Source organism: Lepisma saccharinum, chromosome 8, assembly GCF_977018435.1.
Source record: "Lepisma saccharinum chromosome 8, izLepSacc3.1, whole genome shotgun sequence".
Classification (NCBI taxonomy): Eukaryota; Metazoa; Arthropoda; class Insecta; order Zygentoma; family Lepismatidae; genus Lepisma; species Lepisma saccharinum.
In genome coordinates, this window is record NC_139236.1 from 21786866 (window position 1) to 21810183 (window position 23318).

At 38.1% G+C, this 23318-nt stretch overlaps 1 protein-coding gene across 4 annotated transcripts in view; it reads left to right on the forward strand.

The window, feature by feature from the left end:
• The window catches only part of fry (microtubule binding protein furry), a 1034138-nt gene that overhangs the window by 103726 nt on the left and 907094 nt on the right, over nucleotides 1–23318 (forward strand). For 3 of the 4 annotated variants that reach the window (XM_083126340.1, XM_083126342.1, XM_083126344.1), the window contains 6 exons: nucleotides 263–452; nucleotides 2538–2714; nucleotides 4224–4412; nucleotides 6676–6825; nucleotides 15293–15456; nucleotides 16418–16698. In XM_083126340.1, the coding sequence (XP_082982466.1) occupies nucleotides 263–452; nucleotides 2538–2714; nucleotides 4224–4412; nucleotides 6676–6825; nucleotides 15293–15456; nucleotides 16418–16698 (1151 nt within the window). The remainder of the gene's footprint in view (nucleotides 1–262; nucleotides 453–2537; nucleotides 2715–4223; nucleotides 4413–6675; nucleotides 6826–15292; nucleotides 15457–16417; nucleotides 16699–23318) is intronic. The other variant, XM_083126341.1, reaches the window with a different exon arrangement.

Genomic DNA, 23318 nt, shown 5'->3' on the forward strand with positions numbered 1-23318 from the left:
TGTAATATATAACCAACTCCTTAAAATAATTGCTCAAATATTGCAACAATACTGAGTTAAAAGTTTAATATTTTAACTAATTGTACTAAACAAGAAAAAATGCCACACAGAGCATTGGATTTTAAACTTAAAAATATACAAAATTTCTGTATTTTAAGAATTATAATTATTCTAAGTAGTGGTTACATATTTGCAGTAGTATAAGGTATACAGTTGGGCTTTTTAGGTGATACACAAGCTTGAAACATATGTTTGATTTCAGGATTTCAAGATGAAAATAGTACAAAAAGTTCCTCAACACTGAACCTAAATGGTGCTGATCCCTGGAGTACCTGCTTGTTTGGCTTCATGGAGAGGGGAAGAGTCCTAACAGAGTGCCCAACCGCAGTTATGCATTCCTGGCCCATGGTTTTCACACGATTAAACTCACTTTTCACTGTGATTGATCCAACGTAAGTGTTAACTTATCTCTATCCTGAGAGTTTTTGTAATTATATGAAAGTTAACATTTTATAGCATGCTCTGTGGAAGAGCAAAGTTTACCATGATTTTTCAAGCATGTAGTATAACAACTTCTGAAAATAAAAACTAGTTAAATCTTAGGAGCAAGTCTAGTCACACTAATTAATGTGTTTGAACTTTTTTCTGCTGCATTTTCAAAATTTTGTGATTTTAAGTAAATCAACATCCAAGTTTCAGAAAATGAAAGAAAACAATGAATAACACACTATTGTTGAGTGACAGAAAAGGAAGGGTATTTTCATTATAGAGTAGTTTTTTTTATTAAATTCACAATACTTAATTGAAATAATAAAGATAATTTACCACTTGTGAAATTTAGGCATAGATTATTGCATGCAGAAGTTTTTGAAAATAATAATAATTATAAATTTTTGATGATTTAATTACATTCATTTTTCAAGAATCTAATTAGTAGGCAAATAAATTATATTTCTGAATGTTACATGGTATTAATGTACAAGGTATGTTCTGAAAGTAGAGAGCCAAGTGATATTACTCAAAGTCAGAAATCACTATTTTTATTCAAACCTATGGTAATACATAAGTTGAGCCTTGTTATTACTTTTCAACATAACATCCAGATGGATCAACACATCAGCTGGAAAATGTCATTCTTGTAGAAGTCCGTTTCAGCATGATGTAACCACCAGTGAACCTTATCCTTCACCTCACCATCATTGGCAAACTTGGTACCCCAAATGCTGTTCTTCAATGGAACAAACAAGTGAAAGTCAGACGGAGCTAGGTTTGGGTTGTAGAGGGGTTGGGACATTAGCTCCGAGCCCATCTTTTCAATTTTCTCTACTGTAATCCCAGTTGTATGGGGACGGGCGTTGTCATATTGCAAAATGGCATTGTGCTTGTGATAAACAAGAATCTTTATGATGTCCTGTACAGCACTGTGTCCAATGTTCAGATGATATGCAATTTCTTGTACAGTTATACTGCTGTCACTTTGGATAAGCTCATGAATCCGGTCTGTGTTGGTGTGTGTGGAAGCTGTTTTCGGTCTGGCCTACGAGGCTTATCAACAATGTGTGTGCTACCATCTCTAAAATGTTTCGCCGGACCCTGTGGCCGAGTGGTTAGCTCATCGTGCTGCGACGCCAAGGGTCCCGGGTTCGAATACTGCTCGGGCTTGGTTGTTTGTGAATGTCCATTCATCAATTTCATCATTTCATCACTCATCCCCATCTTCGCAAATTAGCCAAGAGGCACAAAACGCGAAGTAAAATAAACTAAATCAATCAATCAATCTAAAATGTTTCAGCCACCTTTCCATTGTACTGTAACCCATGCAGGCATCTCCATTGAAGTTCTGTAAATGCTGATGAATTTCTGCTGCTACAGTGTTTTTACTATCAAGAAATTCCACTGTGCATTGATGAAACAAACTGTCTGTGGATGCCATTTTTCTCCTACTGACAGCACTGACATTGAAAGTGCACATGCACCAGCATAAGGTTCATGCAGTGAACAACAAATGGCTGTACCTGCCATATGCCTGATTTCAACCGAAATGGTCAAGGCCTGAGAGTAATCAAACAAGGCTCACAACTTTCAGTATGTGCCTTATATATTTGCGTAGTAAGTGAATTTTAACCATGCTTGTGCTCTGAATTTAAGAAACCATGAAACCACCTCTCCATCTCTTGTCACTCAGAAAATATATTATACAGTGGTTTAATTTTATGTGAAGCAGAAGTGTAAATTGAGTATAAATCACCCAATTTTGCACTTGTTGCAGAATAAAATATATTTGTTATCTTCGTTCATTTGTTGTGATGGGTCCCATGCAACTGATTAATGAGAACTTTCATCTTTCCTACAAGTGGTACCTGAGTAAAAGTCATGGAATTTGTTATTACATTAACTATGACAGTGACACATGTTTTAAACAATGTTAAGTGGATATAAAATATTTCATTCACATGAAAATGTTATGTCAAAATTTTGTGTTATAACATTGAATGTTAGGCTATATCAGACTTTTGAGCATTTACATTTTTTTACAGGCCTGTTAATGATAACAGAGCATCCTTGTTGCGGAGTTCCACAACAGTTAAGAAGCCTGTAAATGAGCGGGATATATACATGCATGTGTGGAAAAATTATGTAACTTTTGCCTTCCGTGTTGTACCTCCTGTGCCAAGTCCAATAGTAAGATGTGCATCTCCTGATCTTAGCCTTAGGTGAGTACTTCTGAGGAAATTTACTTAGTGATAGTTTCATAACAGGTTTAGCTTTTTGATTCTGCAAGATTGTGACTTTTAATATCTAGATTTCGAAAGACAGTTATACATAGAGCCACACATTTATGGTATATAAAATATAAAGACATTGTTACAAAAACTGGGCATATTTCGGGATCAAAAGCAGCAAATGAAATGGCATTTCAGTGTTAAAATTGTGAATAAAAACCTAAATTTGATTTGGAAACTATACTTATTACACAAAATTAATATTTCACTTCTAATAGCACATTTATATAGTTATCAGAGTACTAAGTTTATTCCTGTTTAAAGGAGTCCCATTTTTTTGCTTCTCAAATATTTACAGAAGAATTATTTTTTTTTTTTGTGATTTGCATCAGAATTAATCAATTTTCCATTATTTACATAACTCACAGGATAATTCAGATCTGAGAAGGTGTCATGGCAGTAAATAAACTCTAAATATCGTGTTTAAGAGTTTATTTTGCATTTTGCAGTTCCTTTCGCATCATTTCTTGACAAAGCATTGTATCAAAATGTACCTCACACCTTTCAAAAGCATGAAAAATTAACTTTACAATGCTTTTTCTTCACATTTTGTGTTCTTGTCAAAAACGAAATATCCATGCCCCATGTTTCAAGAAATCATAGAGAAAGACTGTAATATATTTGAAGGCTCGGGTGTAAAACATGGTAACTGACATTTTTGTTATTTTTTAGTTACAAAGTAAAATGTGCCATCCTTCAATTTTTGAGGAAAATTGCCATGTCATAAAATTTGCATTGGACTCAGTGCAACCTTCTGAAATTGGTAAATGCAACCCAAAAACAATTTATCTACAGTATAGCTTGTAAAAGCTTTTTTCCTTAATCAACTCAGAAATAACTAAAATGTCACTTACCTGTTTTACACCCGAGCCCTTCATTTAATAGGTTTCTCACTGACTTGGAAAACCTGGAAAAGTCAGGAAATTTTGTGAAAAGATTAAAAATTCTGAAAAGTCAGGGAAACAAAACATATTTCCATTTTCATCCCAACTTTTTTTTGGGGGGTTTCTTCTAAATATGCTATTTTTTGACAAACATTTTCAACAATGTTGAATAAACTGATTCATCTAAAGTCCTAAGGCTTATTGATTAGTATGTTAATTCATTGTAGAGTGGTGTGTGTAAACCTGAAAAGCTCAAGAAATTCGGTCTTGCAATATGATTGGGAACTCTGTTTATATACTTGAAACTAGGGTTGAGCTGAAACCGATGATCATGCATTGGTATCATCATTGACTTTTAGTTTTTGTAAAGCACATCATTGACTTTTAGTTTTTGTAAAGCAACAGTGCATCATACTCCAAGTTGTGACTCCAATGCTTCACTCATTGTGTATATGTAATATCTAAAGCAAAATTTTTATATGTTTCTAATAGCTTTTGTGGTATCATTCATTGCAATTACACGTTAGTGTTAAATGCCTGTGTATGTACAGTGCAGTTTTTTGTTTCACAGCTCTTCCCCAGACAGTCTGACTTCAGAGAGAACTGATAGCAAATCACCAGGTGGCAGCACATTGTCTCCGACTGGATTGTATAAATTGGTTGTTCCTCTCCTCCGATGTGAAGCTGCAGATGTTCGAGATGCTGCTGTTTATGCTCTTGGTAGAGTCAATCCTGATGCACTAAAGTAAGTTACTGTTGGGTATTTTGTGTGAATATGTATTATGTTCTCTGATCTTAGGCTAAATATCACATTGATTATTCCATGCACTCTATCTTTATGAACTATCATATATAGGGTCTACCAATTTGAACGTCAGAACTTTGAAAGAGTGTTATGGCAACACTGACTGGAATGACGAGATGGAACTGTGACATCTGTGTGCAGTAGTCTGTGGCAAGTTATCATGGAGAGATACACAATGCAACAACGCATAGAAATTATTTGAATATATTATCAAAATTCGTGTTCAGTTCGACAGACATTTCGTGCATTGAGAGGAATTCATGGTCAACATAATCGACCGACAGAACAAACAAAACTGTAGGATTTGGGCAGATGGAAATCCGAAAGTGATTCTGGACGTACCCCTTCATCCTAAGAAAGTGACTGTGTGGTGTGTTTTTTGGGCCAATGGCGTGAACGGGCCGGGCCTTATTTTCTTGAGGACCAACATGGAAATCATGTGATTGCTTTAACTGGCAAATCTTAATATCAACAATGTGTTTTTCCAACAGAATGGTACAACTTGCCACACAGCTCGTCAAACAATGGAATTATGCAGGAAAAGTTCCCCGGACGAGTTCTGTCCAGAATGGGTGATGTGAACCAAGATCATGTGATCTAACCCCCCCCCCCCTTGATTATTTTCTATGGGGTTATGTCAAATCTAAGGTCTGTGAGACTAAGCCACGCACAGTTCATGACCTGAAATGGAACATCAAACAAACCATTGAGGCTTGGCCGCTCAATATGTGTGCAGACGTGCTGGAGAATTGGACATTCAGAATCCATTCCACCCACGAAGCAGAGGAGGACATTTGAACGACATATAGTTCAAAACATAATGCCATTGTTTGCTCTTCAAAATAAAAATAAAAATATATGTCATTGTCACTTGTGGTTTTCATTCTATCTAATTTTAAAGATCTGACGTTCAAATTGGTAGACCCTATACATGAAGTCAGATGACACTTTCCTTTCTTTACTTTACAAATACTACAAATGATATTACTTTCATATTCAAGTTCGTTTTGACATTATGAAGATTTGCTACAGCAGGTGTCCACAATGTAATGAAATTCTTGCCATAACTTACCCAGCACATCCTCTGTTACCATGGCTCTCTTACCATGGAGCTACTTCTCGAAATCTGCAGTTGAGTTTATATCTGTATGTGGCAAAAACAGTTGATAGACTAGATCCTTTATGTAGTCCTGTAGGCAGAAGTAGACTGATGCAAGTTCAGTGATATTGTTGACTATTACATGTAACATTTGTACTGGTCTCCTGCATATTTTATCCAACGAGGAATTTACAAATATCGGTATAGGGAGGACTATCTGCATATTCAAAAGTAACTTTACAAGTGATGAATAAATATTACATCTCTTTCATCAAAGATGAATCATAGTGCTTCCCAAGAAGATGCAAAGTTGCGTACAAACCCATCTTTGGACTAGAAGCAGACTCATGACTATCAATTGCACTCCTTGGACCCACTAAATAACTTTCTCATGTACAGTTAGAAATAAGAGCTGTGGTAGGTAAGTTCTTAGGGCATTTCACTACCATGGGAGAGACCTGGGTTTGATCCCCAGCATGGGAGAACCGGGATTTTTTCCACCTGTTCAAGCTGCTCAGGCATCCACCCAGTGTTGTATAAAGTGGGTACCTGGAGGAAGCTCTGGGGAGTAAAGGTGGCCAGTGGCATGGTGCTGATCACATCACCCCCACTTTCTGCCATGATCAAGATAGTGTGAGGCCCTAGCTCCACACCCCCTGTATGCCTTCATGGCATGGTGCAGAGCACTACTTTTTTTTTACAGTTAGAAATGCAACATTTACAGTCAAAAATATATTGGACTGGACAGTTTAATAGATATGTAAGAAAAAAGAGGAAAGAAGAAAAAACATTTTGGTAGTATTGGTAAACATTATTGAAAACCAACACCATTTTTGATATCCTATTCCTAATAGAAGCAAGTAAAAAGTAGAAAATGTATTAGGGAGGGTTGTGGAATCTTGAAAATAAATAATTAAATTAATCAAACTTGACAATATATACTTTTTTCACTGCAAAGCAATACAAGAATTACTTTCTTATGAGAAAATAAATACCACCAAGACTTTGTTATAAGAACTAATCAGTCATTGTAATTGATTTAAAAATTATATTTAATGTAATATTGTAATATGTATAAATGAATCACATTTCTCTCTGTTTTAGGGACCTGATGGAAGAACTTGTCTTTTGCATTCGTGAAGCAGTTGACAGGAAGCAAGAAAACATGAGGCGAAGAAGGAGGAGGGATGCTTTACGCTTGCAACTGGTTAAAGTCTTTGAAATGGTGGCTGAACATGGAACCTTTGGCATTAGGTAAGGAAATCAAATTTAAAAAAAAAAAACAGTGGAACGTCAATTTTACAATTTTCAGGAAATTAAAATGAAAAAAACTTAAAATGCAGGTAAATGGAAAATCTGGGAACATCATTTTGACATGCTTTTATGAAGGTGAAATTGTGTGAAGAGAGTCTGGGAAAAATCTCTTCTTCTTTCTCTTCATGGTACGACACTGTCTTTTTCTGCAACAGTCACAATGTTCACTTTTTACACATACAGGATGTAACTAAAATGCAGAGCAATACTTCAGGAATGGATTCCTCATGTGTTAGAGTAGAAATAGTGTGTATTAACATGCTTCCGGAAATGCATAATTTCTGAGTAATAAAACCTAACAGGTGGTTGTTTTCCTATGGAACCCTCTGGAGCCAGTTAGATGCATCGGATTGCATTGAAACTTGGTACAGAGGCTGTGGAGACCATGGTGATGCAAATGCTGATAAAATAATAATTCAAATTTTCACCACCAGGTGAAATACTATGTGTATGTTTTTGTAGTACTGGATGCCAGAGGGATTGGACTTGCCTGTTATGTTCTACTAGAGGGCAGCATGAGTTTTCTTGACCATATTGTCTTGGAGGGAGCTGGTTTTTGTGGAGTACCAGTGCTCGAAGTATGGGGGGATGTCAGGGGATACTATCCCACCAGTTAAGAACATTTTCATAAAGCATCTCAACCCTGCTGGGGTCATTTTCATAAGCATCCCTCCTCTTGCTGTATTATCTCCATATTGAACCATACAAGCATCTCCAATTTTCTCGGTTAAGTGAACATAAAACACTAACTCCCTAGCTAGGAATTTCTATTTCAAACACTATTCAGTACCACCACGATGGAGCGCCCAGTTGCATTCAATACTGTTCGGGGCAGAAAGGGAGAGCTCCTGAAAGATTTCAAACCATTTAGTGTCCATGCAGACGAGATCCTTACAGCACTTTGTGTTGATGGCAATCTGCCTGGTGTGTATCCACTTATTCTGCCTCTCCCCACTTGGAATTTCCTGCACCTTTCATTGGCATTTTCTAACTGCCCTCTTAAAGGCAGAAACACCAATGGCCAAATACCAGCATCAGTTTTTAGATCTTTGATTCCAATACCCCAGTTTTACTGTATTTTATACGGATGGATACAAGTCAGTCGAATCAGTTGGTTCCTGGCAGTTAAAGTTATGAGTTATATCCTGCCTTTTCCATATACACGCCAGAACTGTATGCAGTCTTAAAGACCCTGCTCTTTGCAAATTTTCACACTTTCAAAATAATCCCTATTTGTGCTGATTCGATCAATGTGCTTCAGAGTCGAATGGCTGACTGCGAGGCACCTGTAGTGCAATGTATCCTTTGGCAGCTCGTGTCCTTATCTGCTAATGCCAAGGTCCACTTCTGCTGGGTTCCCAGTCACGTGGGCATCAAGGGGATCAAAGTAGCCAATGTTGTCATCAAGTTTACTGACGTAGACAGCGATGTTCGTGTCCACCTGATGACCTGCAGAATGATTTTGTGACTCCTTTCTTGACACATGGCAGGAAGAGTGGGTAATGGGGAACAAGCTTTGTGCTATGAAGCCCACCATTGGTGCATGGCAACCCTTGTACTGCCCCTCTTCCTCTGAACTGGATACAGCCATCTCAGATGGGCCTTCCTGATGGTGTAGTGGTAGCGTTGTCACCTTATAATAAATGGGTCCCAGGTCCGATACCTGGTGGAGGCACATAGTGGTTCGGATCCCACTTTAACCTTTTGAGTCCCAAGGCCATTTTCACTGGTAAGCCTCTCCGTCCCGAGCCGATTTTGAGCAAAATGCAGAGTTTCAATTAAATGAGTGTAGATCGGAGACTAATTGCCCTAGAGAGATGAGTGATATACCGTTGTACGCGGAATGAACCCGAGATTCAGACTATATGAAATTTATGCAAATTCGGCGTATATGTGGCAGGGGGGAGGGGGCTAACTCTCAAAATTCCAAAATTTCGGAAAAAAAAATTTGGTTCCCTCACCCTTCCCTCAAGAAAAAAGTACATGACAGTGTCGACATGCACATGGAAATCATCGCTGACGTAAGGAACACAAAAATATTTGCATGATTATCATATGACCAATGTAACTTGAGTTGTACCCCCAAAAGGAATGGTCGGCACGCCGCTGATTCAAGCTTCAAAATACAACGGTACTTTGAAATGACTTTAGCTCAGAGACTATTTGCCCTGGAGATATGAACGATATACCGTTGTACGCAGAATGAATCACAGATTCAGACGATATATAATTTATGCACATTCGGCGCACATATGGAGGGGGAATGGGGGGAAATCCCCTGAATTTTTTTTAAAAATGTGGTTTCTCCCCCCCCCCCCCCCCCCCGCCCCCCGAAAAAAAGGATATGAAAAGTTCAAAATGCACATAGAAATTATCGCTGGCATGTAAGAAAGAGAAAAATATTTTCATTTTTGTCATATGACCAATATTACGCGAGTTGTACCCCTGAAACGAAAGACTTGTACGCCAGTGTCTCAAGCTTTGAAATTGAACGAACTGCAGAGTTACATTGAAATGACTATAGCTCAGAAACTAAATGCCCTAGAGATATGAAAGATATACCGTTGTACGCAGAATGAATCACAGATTCAGATGATATATAATGTATGCATATTCGGCGTACATATGGAGGGGAAAGGGGGAAATCACCTCAAAAATACTTTTCTTAAAAAAAATTGTGTTTCCCCCCGCCCCCGAAAAAAAATGTCAAAATGCACAAAATGCAAAATTTATGCAAATTTGGCATATATATATGGAGGGGGAAGGGAGAAAACCCCCAAAAATTATTTTAAAAAATTGTCACGTCACCCAAAAAATGTCCTCGCACTTGGGCACAAAACAACACCTACGCACGAAAAGCTAGAAGGCAGTGAAAAATGAGCGCCAATTCTTGGAGCTACTTCTCAACAACCAGTCTTCCCCCTCACGGAAAACTTTCATTTTGACATCTGATACTGATAAACAAGTTTCCTTCGAATGCACTTAACAGGCGGGAGTGAAAAGCATTGCTTTAGAACAACAAAGCCCATCTTAATTTGTTGGCAAAAATTTGACCTTGAAAAGAGACTCAAAAGAGAAGTCACTTTCCCTGCCTTTTCACCTCCATTTTCATGAAGAAAAAAAGGTGCAAGAAACATTTCTGTTAAATGCATGTGTTAGGAACAATATATATATAAAAAAATTGAAATTCTAGCCAAAAATAGAAAAGTTATGACGTAAAAACTACGACCTTGACACAGCGTCTCGATCGAGATGCTTGGGACCGTGAGGGTTACATTTGGGTATCTCGATCGAGATGCTTGGGCAACTAAAGGTTAAACTGTAGGTTCAGTCCCGGTTAGCCTTACTATGCATAAAGTAGACTTAAAACACCAACTCATTTAATCAATCAATCAACAGCCATCTCACACAACGTTATTTGCTGGAAAGGCTGGACACACTGCTTTGCCGTGCCTGTAATGTCGTTTTAAATATTTGACACATCCTTCTCGAATGTGCCGATTTTAATTTCCTCAAACAGAGTATTTACCTTCTGAGTGAACCATGTTGGGAGATGATGACACTTTTTTCTAGTGGTTGAAGGATCAAGTTGCAGTGGCCTGCATGTTTCACATGTTCATGCTTTTTTACTTTGCCTGTAATTATCATCATCAATTCTTCTTCTTCTTTTAGGTCTGGGTAACCAAAGCCCATTCTGCGACTACAAAAATTGATCATTCCATCAGCAATATGGTCTTCCCTTTTTGCCTGTAATTTAATAATTGTCGAGACAAATAACTATGTGGTATCCTCAGAACATGTTGATTTCACTTCAACTGATATTTTTAAATTTCTTCCATCATTGCTTCGCTTCCCGAATATACAGTCTGTTACCTGTTCTATTTTTTTATCGTCACTATTTTCACTCTAATAAGTTTTTACCATTTCTTGTCATTGCTTTGTTTTATCCTCTGAAATTTTCAAGTTATAATACACTGCCCTCCAGAAATTAAGCAACAACAAGAAAATGTGAGATAAAAGAGAAAACAGTTGGAGAAAAGAGAAGAAGAGTGGTGGGCACGCTGAAAGAAAGCAACGAATGCGTTAGGGAAAACAGGTGAGTCATAAAGTGCGATCATCGTGCCCTCGCACGGATTTCTGGCGTACCAGGTATTGGAGTCGAAGACGCGCGTTCACGGAAGAGGTGTGTGTGTCTATCTGGAGAGTGCAGAGGTGAGTCAAGTGTGCGGAAAGGGTCGAATATGGCAACCAGGCATCATTTGGCTGATGAATTACGGTGGCGTGCCATCGGTAGACTAGAAGCAGGGCAGCGTCAGGACGAAGTGGCCAGATGGCTCAATGTCGATCGTTCAGTTGTCAGTAGGTTATGGAACAAGTTCCAGAGAACGCAAAATGCATCGCGGAGTGTCAGTGGAGGTGGACCGCGTCTGACATCGGTCAGGGATGACCGATATATCCGTTTGACAAGTCGGCGTAACAGGTCCGCAACAGCTACCCAAGTGCGTGCAGCGGCTATTGCTGCCACAGGACGGCCTATGTCAACGAGTACAGTACGCAGACGGCTACGCGAGGGTGGGTTGTATGCCAGGAGACCAGTGTTGTGTATACCACTCACCCAGCGTCAGAAGACAGCCTGCTTACGTTGGGCACGAGAACATGTGAACTGGACACTGGACCAGTGGCAGTCCGTTCTCTTCACTGATGAGTCCAGATTCTCACTGGACAGTGATTCGCGACGCCGATTGGTCTGGAGAGAGGCAGGAACTCGTTTCCATCCCTCCAATATTGTTGAAAGGGACAGATATGGTGGTGGAGGTGTGCTTGTATGGGGTGGCATTTCTATTGGTGGACGTACTGACCTCTATATCCTCCCACGTGGCACCATGACAGGTCAGCGCTATAGGGATGAGGTCCTTGCACGTTATGTGGAACTATTCGCACGAGAACGAGGTCCGGGCTTCATTCTGCAGGACGATAATGCCCGTCCCCATAGGGCAGGACTAGTCGATCGGTTCTTGGACGAACACCATATTCAACGCATGGTGTGGCCATCCCGTTCCCCGGACCCTAACCCCATTGAACACATGTGGGATGCTCTGGGGAGACGTCTCGCTGGTCTTGTGCCCCCTCCACAAACACTCCAAGACCTTCAACTGTCTCTCTCCCAACAATGGACCCTCATACCCAATGAGTTGGTGGACAACCTTATTGGCAGCATTGTGAGGCGTGCATTGCTGCGCGTGGTGATCATATCCCTTATTAGTGTCAGATAATGGTCACTTTCAGTCTCCAACGTTTACCATCTGTGATGCTCCATGCATACATTTCATTTCTTTTGCCCACGAGTGTACCTTGTTTTGTGTTTCTTCTGTTCTGTAAGGCGTGGGACACTTGTTTCTTTCGTTACAAATAAAATATGTACACCCTCTGGCCTTGTGTTTGATTCTATTGGATGATCACCATTTGTTGCTTAATTTATGGAGAGCAGTGTATGTAAAAATTGATTGAAGTTTGAAAACAGACCTTTGTAGATCATCATCACGTCTGCCATCAGTTTCTGGTTGTCTGCAAATATTACTGTTTCTAGTATTTTTTTCCCTCCTTAATATATATTCCTGAGGGAATTAAAAATTTCCATTCATGAATAATATTATCAAGGTACAGAATAAATAATAATAGAGAAAGACCACATTCTTGTCTTAGTCCTTGATTTATTTCAAAGACCGTTGTTCTTCCATGATTACTTGCTACATAAAGTAATGAAATCTAAAAAAAGTTTCCCCGTGGTTGATAAAGAGTTGCAAATTCTCTTGCAGAACAAAAAGAGAGCATGGCAGCTGTGGAAAAGTTTCCCTAATCCTCATACACCACCACCTTCAAGGTACTTTGAAATCATACCAGAACCAAAATGAAACAGAAATACACTGCATATACAGTATATAGACAGCTACAAATGAACTTCTTACAAATCTAAAGAGGTTCTGGACATTGATAAATTCATGGAGATAAACCAAATGCATCGCTTTGCAAGTAACACACAATGGCGTTTCAGCTGTTGGTAATGATATGAGCTGAACTATTCAATCAAACTCATTTTATAAAAAAGGTGTGTGCGACTTACTCACGTTGTTACAATACAATATAAGTACTTACAAAAAATACTATAAAAATGATTACTTACGGTTTGTGAGTATATGTTTTATAGAAAAAACAACGTTTCGAGATGCAACTGGTCCCTTCCACAGGTACACTTCTATTTTTTTTTAAAAAAAAAAGCTCTCTCACTACCTACTCATCTGGCTATGTTAGACAACAAGTGTTTCTTTGAAGGCTGCTTTCCCACACACTTGAAGAAAGCAAATATCATTCCTATTTTTAAATTGGCAAGGCAAATGATATAACATGTTACAGGCCCATTTCTCTCCTATCCTCACTTGCTATTATCTGTAAATAAATTCTGAAAAATACACTTCTGAAATTCACATCCTCTTACATAAACCCAGCACAGCATGGCTTTTTCGCAAATTCCTCTTGCTTTACCAATCTATCTACTATGCAATTATATGCTATTGCCAGTGACAGTCAGTTGGATGCCATGTACTTTGATCTGTCCAGAGCTTTTGATTCAGTGTACCGTTAGTAGATTTAACATCACTGGTAACACGTTAAAAATAATAAAAGACTATCTAAGAAACAGACAACAACACGTTATACTCCCTGGAACCTATTCTAACTGGCCTCCTCTTATGTCTAGTGTGCCCCAAGGCTCTCTATTATTTGTTTTATATCTAGATGATCTTATAGACCTCTTTAATTCCCCATCTCAAGCACAATTTAATGTTCACCAATGATTGCAAAATTATTAGAGCAATAAAACAGCCATCAGATATGCACCTTCTCCAAAATGACATAAAAAGATTCTCCGAATGATGTAAGTGCTATAAACTGTCTATAAATGCCACTTCATAACAATTTCCTTGAAACAGAACATTCTTGAAGCAATTATACACTTAATGACCTCCTCTAATGAAAGAAACACAACATCGAGATCTTGGTATCCTTATAGATTCAAAACTTACTTTCGAAAATCACATTTCAACCATCACAAAAAAGGCAATGCGTATCCTAGGCTTACTGTACAGATTCACCGAAGTGAATAACCTGAAAGCACTTTCTATGTACTTCAAAACATTTGTATCTTCCCATTCTAGATTACTGTTCACCCATCTGGAACATAGTTTTTCTTGTATGTACGCATTGCTTGCATGATAAAATTATTTTCCTGTAGTTTACGGTTATTACAAGCATAAGAAAAACAGTTTTTTCCTTTGTGACGTTTCAGGAGAACACACGCTCCTTTCATCAGACATTTATTTTCATTTTGACTAAAGATACAGTTATAACAATGGTTAGTAATTTTTAAACAAAAAGAATCTGTTATATAATGGATGTTGTCAATGTTACATTGTTGTAATATAGCAACTTAACTGTGAAAAAAACAGTCTATTTTATTTTTATTTGATGAATTTTATTCAATGATGAATTTGAATTACCTGATGATATTTGGGATTCATAATTTTAAAAAATCTAAAATAAAAATAAAATAGACTGTTTTTTTCACAGTTAAGTTGCTATATTACAACAATGTAACATTGACAACATCCATTATATAACAGATTCTTTTTGTTTAAAAATTACTAACCATTGTTATAACTGTATCTTTAGTCAAAATGAAAATAAATGTCTGATGAAAGGAGCGTGTGTTCTCCTGAAACGTCACAAAGGAAAAAACTGTTTTTCTTATGCTTGTAATAACCGTAAACTACAGGAAAATAATTTCATCTGGAACATGATTATCCATTCTCATACCTCCAAGATTGACAGTGTTCTCAGCTTTTTCTCCCCAATGTTCAATATAGAGTGCTAGTTTAATTTGAGTTAGTGAGCTAGTTTCTGTTTTGGAATTTGTAATGAAATTACTTTTGTAGAAAGTTGACAGTCTCACACAATGAGTTTCAATAGTTAATATAACTATAGAGACTTTCATAATGGATTTTAAAGGAGAGTGTTCTTGTTTCAAATGTGAGAAGACATCATGCAGAAAAGTACATTTTACCTGTATTAAAATTAACATAAAACTCAAGAAACCACTAACACAAAAATAGTCATATCACTGCCCACAGCAGTCCAGATGTACTGTTTTGGTATGGGCATTTTAATATCCTGATGACTGATGTGTGGTATCCCAAAATGTCACTAGTCTCTGTTGGTTTTACTTTTCATGCTTCGTGAATTGTGCCTTGATCCTGATTTTAACACAGGAAGACTGTTATTTCTTGTTGTGTTTCCTGTAGTGTCATTTTTTTTTCCTTTTCCCTGAGCTTTAATATGTGCAATTTATTTTCAGCTCATGTGTGATTGATCGAGAGACACAGTCATTGCATCCTGCATTTGTTGAATACATGGATGGAGCTCGCTTGTATCTGGAAACTGAAGCAGATAAAGATGCTGTGAAAGAAATTAAGTTGCACTTCTGCAATTTCATAAGGAAAATGATAAAGAGCTTTTCATGTAAGTACATGCTTAATTTTTATTTTTTGGTGCTTTTTTTTATTTCATAGCACCTTTTTAAGTGCCTTTTTTAATAATTTTCAATGCTTATTTACCTGCGTATCGTACATGCATGTATAATGCACGTACGTGTACAATGCTTACCTGGCTTTTGATGGGGAAAAGCAACAAATAATTATATCTCCTATATAATGCGTAGCCCAAGACATTTTCAAGAAATGGCTTTCTTAGTTTTAGGTCATAAAGCTGTTGCTATGACGATCAAGAGTGAATTACATCATACCTATTCAATATACCTGTTGCTATGTGGACCAAGAGGACAATGACTCGCCAACCCACGCCACCTTTCCCCCCTCTATGTTTACCATCCCAAAGCTTTCACTTCTGTAACTGCCTTGTTTATTATGTAGTAGAAGAAAGTGAAATCAAAATTATGTTCTGGATTTGCAGCACTAAGTTATTTTCTATTACTTCTTGCTCAATAAATACCGCTGATAGACATCCTGTGATATCTCGTGTGGTGAGAGGTGCATGCTCAAATTCTGCCAGAACAGCACAGCACCACTTTTCTCGGTGTCCCAAAACGTTCTGTTACAAAGTGAAAAATCATTCACTTTATAATATTTAAAAAAAAAAATATTATTACTAAAGAAACCCAACCTGGTAATTTGTATTTGCACCTGTTGATATATACGTGTTATACGCAGTAACATAGTGAAAAATGTGTGGTTTTAATATTGGCTGTCCGAATTATTCCATGCATAATATCCACCCCAGTTTTTGGGATCAATCTTTTTTGATAAAAGTGCGCATTATGTATGAGTAAATATGTTATTGTACAAGTTTTTAGTGATTATAAACCAACACACTAATGATTACACATTCAGTTGAGCTTTTTTTCTTACATGAAAATACATTATATTGTTTGCACAACTTGAACTGTAATGCTCCTTCCTTGCAGTGGAAACACTCCAAACACTCTTGAAGAGGGACTTGAAAAAGAACTTGTTCACACTCTTTGCTAATTGGAGTGGGAAATTCGGGAAACCGTTCGGATGTGGTGATCATCGCACTGTGGCAACACAAGAAACTGATGAACCCTGTACTGAGCTTCAATTCTCTGCATTGCAAGCAATGAGTGCATTGTTGTGTTGTGGACATTGTTTTAATCCTCAAGGATTGTCAGAAGATGGGTGCTATTATGCATGGCTGGACATGTTGCTGGGATCTCATGATGAAAAGGTAAGTACAATTGTAATTTTTAAGTGTGGTGTTGTGATACTCGAGAAATGTGTAACTATGTTACATGCAATGAACTCCCATATACCTTGATGGTTGGCTCTCTTGCCTTTGGTGTTAGTGGTCCTAATTGGAGCACCAAAATTTGGTTCCAATAACTTGGAACGTATCGCAGCAGACTCAGTTTCGAAAGCCACAAAACAACACTGAGGGAACTCATCACTCAATGAAAAGCTGCTTGACAAGCCATGACCCTCAATTGGATTTTTGGACTGACCATGTGTGCGTGCAAGCATATATGTGTGTGTGTAGTGAATGAAAGGAAGGAGAGCCTGAAGGGCTAAATAGCAAATAAGAAAGAAGTAGGAAACACTTACCAGACATGGAAAAAATTAAAATTTTTGTGGCTGCAGCTTCATCTTTAATGATAGAGAAAGAGAGATGGTTGAAACAGAAGTGAGAGTTTGACCTGTGAAGTTGTCAGGACAAATATTACCTCCAGATACAAGGCACATCCATGATCACAAGAATGGCCGGCCCCATCTCATGCCAATTTCTGCATGGACAATCTCCAACCAGATTATCTGGAGACCCAATGCTTAAAACCACTCCTCTATCTCCATTTTATTGATGATATTTTCATACACTGGACTCATGCGCCTATCCACTTTCCTGGACCAACTTAACCATCTCTCTTGGCTGTACCACTAAAAATGCAGCTCGTGGCTGCAAAAATTTTTTTTTTTCAGTCTGATGATTGTTTCCCCATTTCCTTGTTATTTGCTGTTTGTTACACATTAATGTGTAGTAAAATTCAGACAGACCAGCTCAGTGTGCAAAACTTGTTTTTCAAGAGACCAGTGTCCTAAGATGATAAATCAAAATTCGTAGCTGGCTGAGTTGACCCATTTCAAATGAAAATTCTGACTTCCGTCTGCAGAAACTGTAACAGTTTTTTTGTTTAAAATAGTACTCCTGCATATACAAATGGCCATACTCTCATCTTTTCTGTCAGAAACTGTTCCTCAGAGAGATAGATACCCATGTGTTTGAAAGATGTAATCATTTTCAGCATAAAGGAAGAAGTTTTATAATGTGATAATCTTAAGTTTACAAATGAACGAGTAGTCCTGGATTTGATTTCTGGTGGGAGCCTCACAATTTTGGTGATGAATCAGCATAATGATACCAATCCTTGGGTGGGTGTGCCAAGAGTGTGAAATTAAGAGAATCCAAAAATTGAGTTGTTTGATTTAGACCTCTTGGTATTAATATGAGTTGAAATTCTGTGATATATCTCAGTATGCACAAAGTTATAACCAGGCGCCAGCCCCTTATTATCAGGAACAAGTCCCCCCCCCCATTATGTGCTAAGATAAGCTATGAAATGTAATCTTAAAATATTTAATTTATTAATTATGACACGTCCCTTTTTGTCTGGTCCACGTTTGTTGTAATTAATATTATGCACCATATTAAGCATGTAATGTTTTCTTTTGTCATATGTTTGTTGGAAATGGCTAGCTTCGTGGTTGTTCGGAAATATTCAGCTGACTTATGAAGCTGGCTCTAGCAGTCTCCATAAATACGGTGCATGCACCGCAATCTTGGCAGTTGATTTTCATACTTAGTAGCGTGCACATCGTTCTCCACAATGTGGCCACTCTGTGAGGTCTTGTTTAGCCTCGATATGAGGTTGGACCCGAGCTGTTGGTCATTGTTATTGCAGTGGAGAACTGTGTTATGTGCTATTAGTATTTTGTCTTCTAAATTATGTTGTTAATTCGAGATGAGCTTGAGGCAATGGACACGGACTCCGAGTGGGAAGACGAACAACTTGACATTCCCTCTGACATATGTCACAAAGACGTGACACACGTTCCCCCTCCCCTCCTGCAATCTCCTGTCGATTGGCAACCCCCACCCCGAACTGGAAGGACCGCTCCCAACCTGCAACCTTTCCTAGGACAATGTGCACTTACGTATATTCTGAATGAGTCAGTGGCTCGCAGACATGTCTTTTTAGGGGTACAAGTCGTGTTCTATTGGTCATATGATAATAGTGCAATTATTTTCGTGTTCCTAAAACTCTAGTGATTATTTCCATGTGTATTGTTACAATGTCTTGTACTTTTTGTCGGGGGTGGGGGGCAAAACCCCCATTTTTGAAAACAAAAATCTTGAATTTTTAGGTTCTTCCCCCCCTCCATATATACGCCGAATGTGCATACATTTTATATGGTCCGAATCTATGGTTCATTCTGAGTAAAACAATATATCATTTGTCTGTCGATGGCAATTAGCGTCCGATCTACAGTCATTTTTATAAAACTCTGCATTTTGCTTAAAATTGGCTCTGGCAGCAAGGGGTTACATGCGAAAGAGGCTCGGGGCTAAAGGTTAATAGATTTGTTATATTTGTATATAAATACAGACTTAATCAGCTTATATACATGTACATAGTAGTAGTGTAATAGAGATCGGTTGATTGATTTGGATTGTTGTTTTAAGTCTCACTTTATGCACAGAAAGGCTAATCGGGACTGGACCTACAGTTTAAAGTGGGATCCGAACCACTGTGCCATGTGCCTCAGTGTAAGAGATATTGAGTAATAAATTGCACATATAAGACACAGAGATAATCATACGACAGCGGAATTGAAACAGTATTTTATAACAAAAAAGGTAAAAAATGTAGATAATGTCTAATTTAGGGTGAGATTATGAACATAACAATCTTCATTGTGCCCTGTTTATAGACAGTGCTCAGAGAATACAATGACACTTAAGTCTGAAAAGATCGATACTATGGTTATTACTAGACACTGAGTTGAACAACTTGCACATTCTCCTCAGGGGTTCCATTTCTGCCATGTTGGTTCTTCCATGCGAGATTTTAAAGACATTATTTCTGGGTCTTAAAATAGGGTTTGGAACATAAAAGTTTAGTTGTGAGAGTAGAGCTGGAGAATCTGTTTTTCCATTGACAAGTTTGGATAAGAATGTCAGTTGATGAATTTTTCTTATTTTTTCGAACGACTGAACACTCAACATTTCACGCAACGTGTTACCCGAGGTGAACTTCAGATATTCACCACAGAGTTTAAATAACAGGTACCTCAAAAATTTATTTTGAAGTTTCTCTATTTTGTCTATTTCTTTCTTGACTAGAGGGTCCCAAAGAACCGAGGTATATTCAAGTTTCGATCTCACAAACGCATAGTACAGTAACAAGAAAGTTTCCCTCTTTTTGAATTGGCTGCCCACTCTCATTATGAATCCTAAATTTCTATGCGCTTCGCTGAGGATACGTGCAATATGTGATTGAAAGCTTAGTGATTGGTCAAAAGTGACTCCAAGATCGGTAAAGGTATTCTCTTAGAATTTCCACACCAGAGATGTTATATAAGTATTAAATGGGACACCTGTTACGTGTAAATGACACTGCTTTACATTTCTTGAGGTTAAGACTAAGTCTATTATTTTCACACCAATTAAGTAATTTATCAAGTTCTTCGTGCAATTGGTTATAGTTACCATTGTTTTCTATTTTTAAAAAATATTTTTACATCGTCTGAAAAAATAAGTTTTTCAGAGATTGTAAGCACATCTGGTAAGTCGTTAATGACAATTAAATATAATAAGTGGCCAAGATTCGATCCTTGTGGGACTCCAGAGCTAGAGTCGAAGAGCTATATGAAAGCGGTTGAACTTGAACAAGCCTCGATGCGCAGTAGCAAAAGGAGGAAGTACAGACTGCCGTGGAAAACGCGCGATGTCGTTCTTTTGTTTTTCGAGCGATAAGAATTGGTTTGGTTTTCGTTGTGACAGTTCGTGTTTCTTCAGTGTGATCACAAAAATTTGTCAATATACGTGTGCAAGATGGCTACAGTAACACCTAAGCATCTTGTTCTACACAAACAAGCGAGAGATATGGTGTACAAAGTGTATCAGTTCTTCCAAAGTGAATCTCGCAGTGCAGACAGTGCCTAGTGTTCGTCAGGGAGCAGTGTTGCCAAATGTCAGGAGCGTACAGCGACTGCATGGGGGATAGGTCTGCGTACAGTTCAGACGATTGCGAAGGTTGCCAGGTTGTTGATCGGATACAGGGTCGGTTTCTTTTTGCTCGCCTGGCAAACGTCATAATCGGCGAAAGAATGTTACGCACTTGGACGATTTTGGTTAAGGGGTATTGCGTAATATTATACAGAGTGTCCGAAAAGTCACGCAACCCGGTGTTTACGACCGTATAACGGAATAGCGAAACGGAATTAGAAGAAACGCTTTCTGCCAAGAGAATGCCCTGTATATTGAGAAAATTTAGAGAGACAAACATATGTAAGAACATGCATGTTTTAATAACAAATAAGCAAAGTGTTGCCAAAGGCGGAAAAAAAATATTTGCAAATCGTGTGTATTGATGCACAGAACTCACTGAGGTAAATTATTGCAACATTTCACAATACCAACGAACAATTTGGATGGCCATCTATTGAATTTGACAGAAAAAGAACTTTGACGAAGTTTCAAAAACATTGCAGAAGGGAATAAATGGGTTGTTCCAAAAATCGATGTTTTCACAATATTACGAGGGACACTGGCAACACTGTTGGTGTCACGTGTCACTAACAGACGTGTTTCACCTCAGGCTATCACACTAAGTCACTTTTAAGGACAAAGGAGAAAGTTGGTTATTCTCGAACATATGCAATAAATTACATACACCTTCTAACCCTGAAATGTGTGTTCAGAAGAAAGTGTATCAATTGCTATGTTTTCTCTGCCTTAGGTGGTTGCTGTTTGCTGCGAACGGCATTCCAGATTACACAGGAAAGAGTGTTTATTGTTGAAGAATGTATCCGAACATCGTCATATTCTTGGGTAAGAGAAGCATTTAGGGATACCCACATTTCAGGGTTGCAAGGTGTATCTAATTTATTGCATATGTTCGAGAATAACCAACTTTCTCCTTTGTCGTTAAAAGTGACTTAGTGTGATAGCCTGAGGTGAAACACGTCTGTTAGTGACACGTGACACCAACAGTGTTGCCAGTGTCCCTCGTAATATTGTGAAAACATCGATTTTTGGAACAACCCATTTATTCCCTTCTGCAATGTTTTTGAAACTTCGTCAAAGTTCTTTTTGTGTCAAATTCAATAGATGGCCATTCAAATTGTTTGTTGGTATTGTGAAATGTTGCAATAATTTACCTCAGTGAGTTCTGTGCATCAATACACACGATTTGCAAATATTTTTTTTCCGCCTTTGGCAACACTTTGCTTATTTGTTATTAAAACATGCATGTTCTTACATATGTTTGTCTCTCTAAATTTTCCCAATATACAGGGCATTCTCTTGGCAGAAAGCGTTTCTTCTAATTCCGTTTCGCTATTCCGTTATACGGTCGTAAACACCGGGTTGCGTGACTTTTCGGACACTCTGTATTTGATATGTACGCAAATGGCGAATTTCATACTGCAGTGAAACGTAGAGCTAAATTGAAGGAAGCTATCGGGTTTGCAGGCAGTACATGGTCAGTGTTAAAAATTTTGAAAAATATGGGGTTCAGATATAGGAAAGGCAATGATGGGAGGAAATTTTTAATGGAGAGGGTTGATGATGCGAGAGTGATCTTCCTCAAAACCATGCACGAAATCAGGAATGCTGGTACTGCAAATATATACTATTTATATGAAACCTGGGTCAACCAGAATTACACGAAGACGAGCTGCTGGAGAATGAGTGATGGTTCTGGTGGCTTAAATGTGCCATTAGGAAAATGTTCTCGTCTTATAGTGTGTCATGCTGGTTCATCTGCTACAGACTTTGTGCCCCAAAGTAAATTGGTTTTCCACTCCAAAACAAACAGTACTGACTATCATTCAGAAATGACATCTGCCGTGTTTCGAAAGTGTTTTCGGGAGCAGTTCTTGCCATTTCTCGCTCCTGAATCCATGATTGTAATGGACAACGCCAGTATACATTCCTTGCAAGTGCATAAAATGCCTTGTTTGAACACAACGAAGGTGGATATTATGGCATGGCTCTGTAACAAGAACATTCCCCACACAAGCATGCTAACCCGAGCAGAATTGTTGTAGTTGGTGAAACATCATACACTAACTCACAAAAGTTACGAAATCGACATAATACCAAGAGAATATGGTCACAGAGTTGTTTGTCTCCCATCTTATCATTGTCAGTACAATCTGATTGAAATGATTTGGGCCCAGGGTGAAGAGGTACGTAGCTGACAAGAACAAGACTTTCAAAATTGCCGACGTAGAGAAACTCACTCACGAAGCAATAGACAGAATAGGTGTTTCCAAGTGGGTAGATTGTGTGGCTCACACAGAGAAAATACAAGAAGATGACTTCCAGCGTGAAATAGTCAGAGACGATGTCATCGAGCAGGTCATTATAAATTCGCAAGACACGGATTCTGAAGAACTTGAATCAAGTGACGATTTTGACAGCAGTACAGAATGAGCATTATGGAAGTAAATGGAATTTTAATTTTTCTTTTCAGTTCATGTTATGCATGCCAGACAGTTGTTTTGTTATTGTGATGCCACAAGACCAGCACATGGTATCTGCGGGAAACGAAGTTGCCTTTGCTGCGC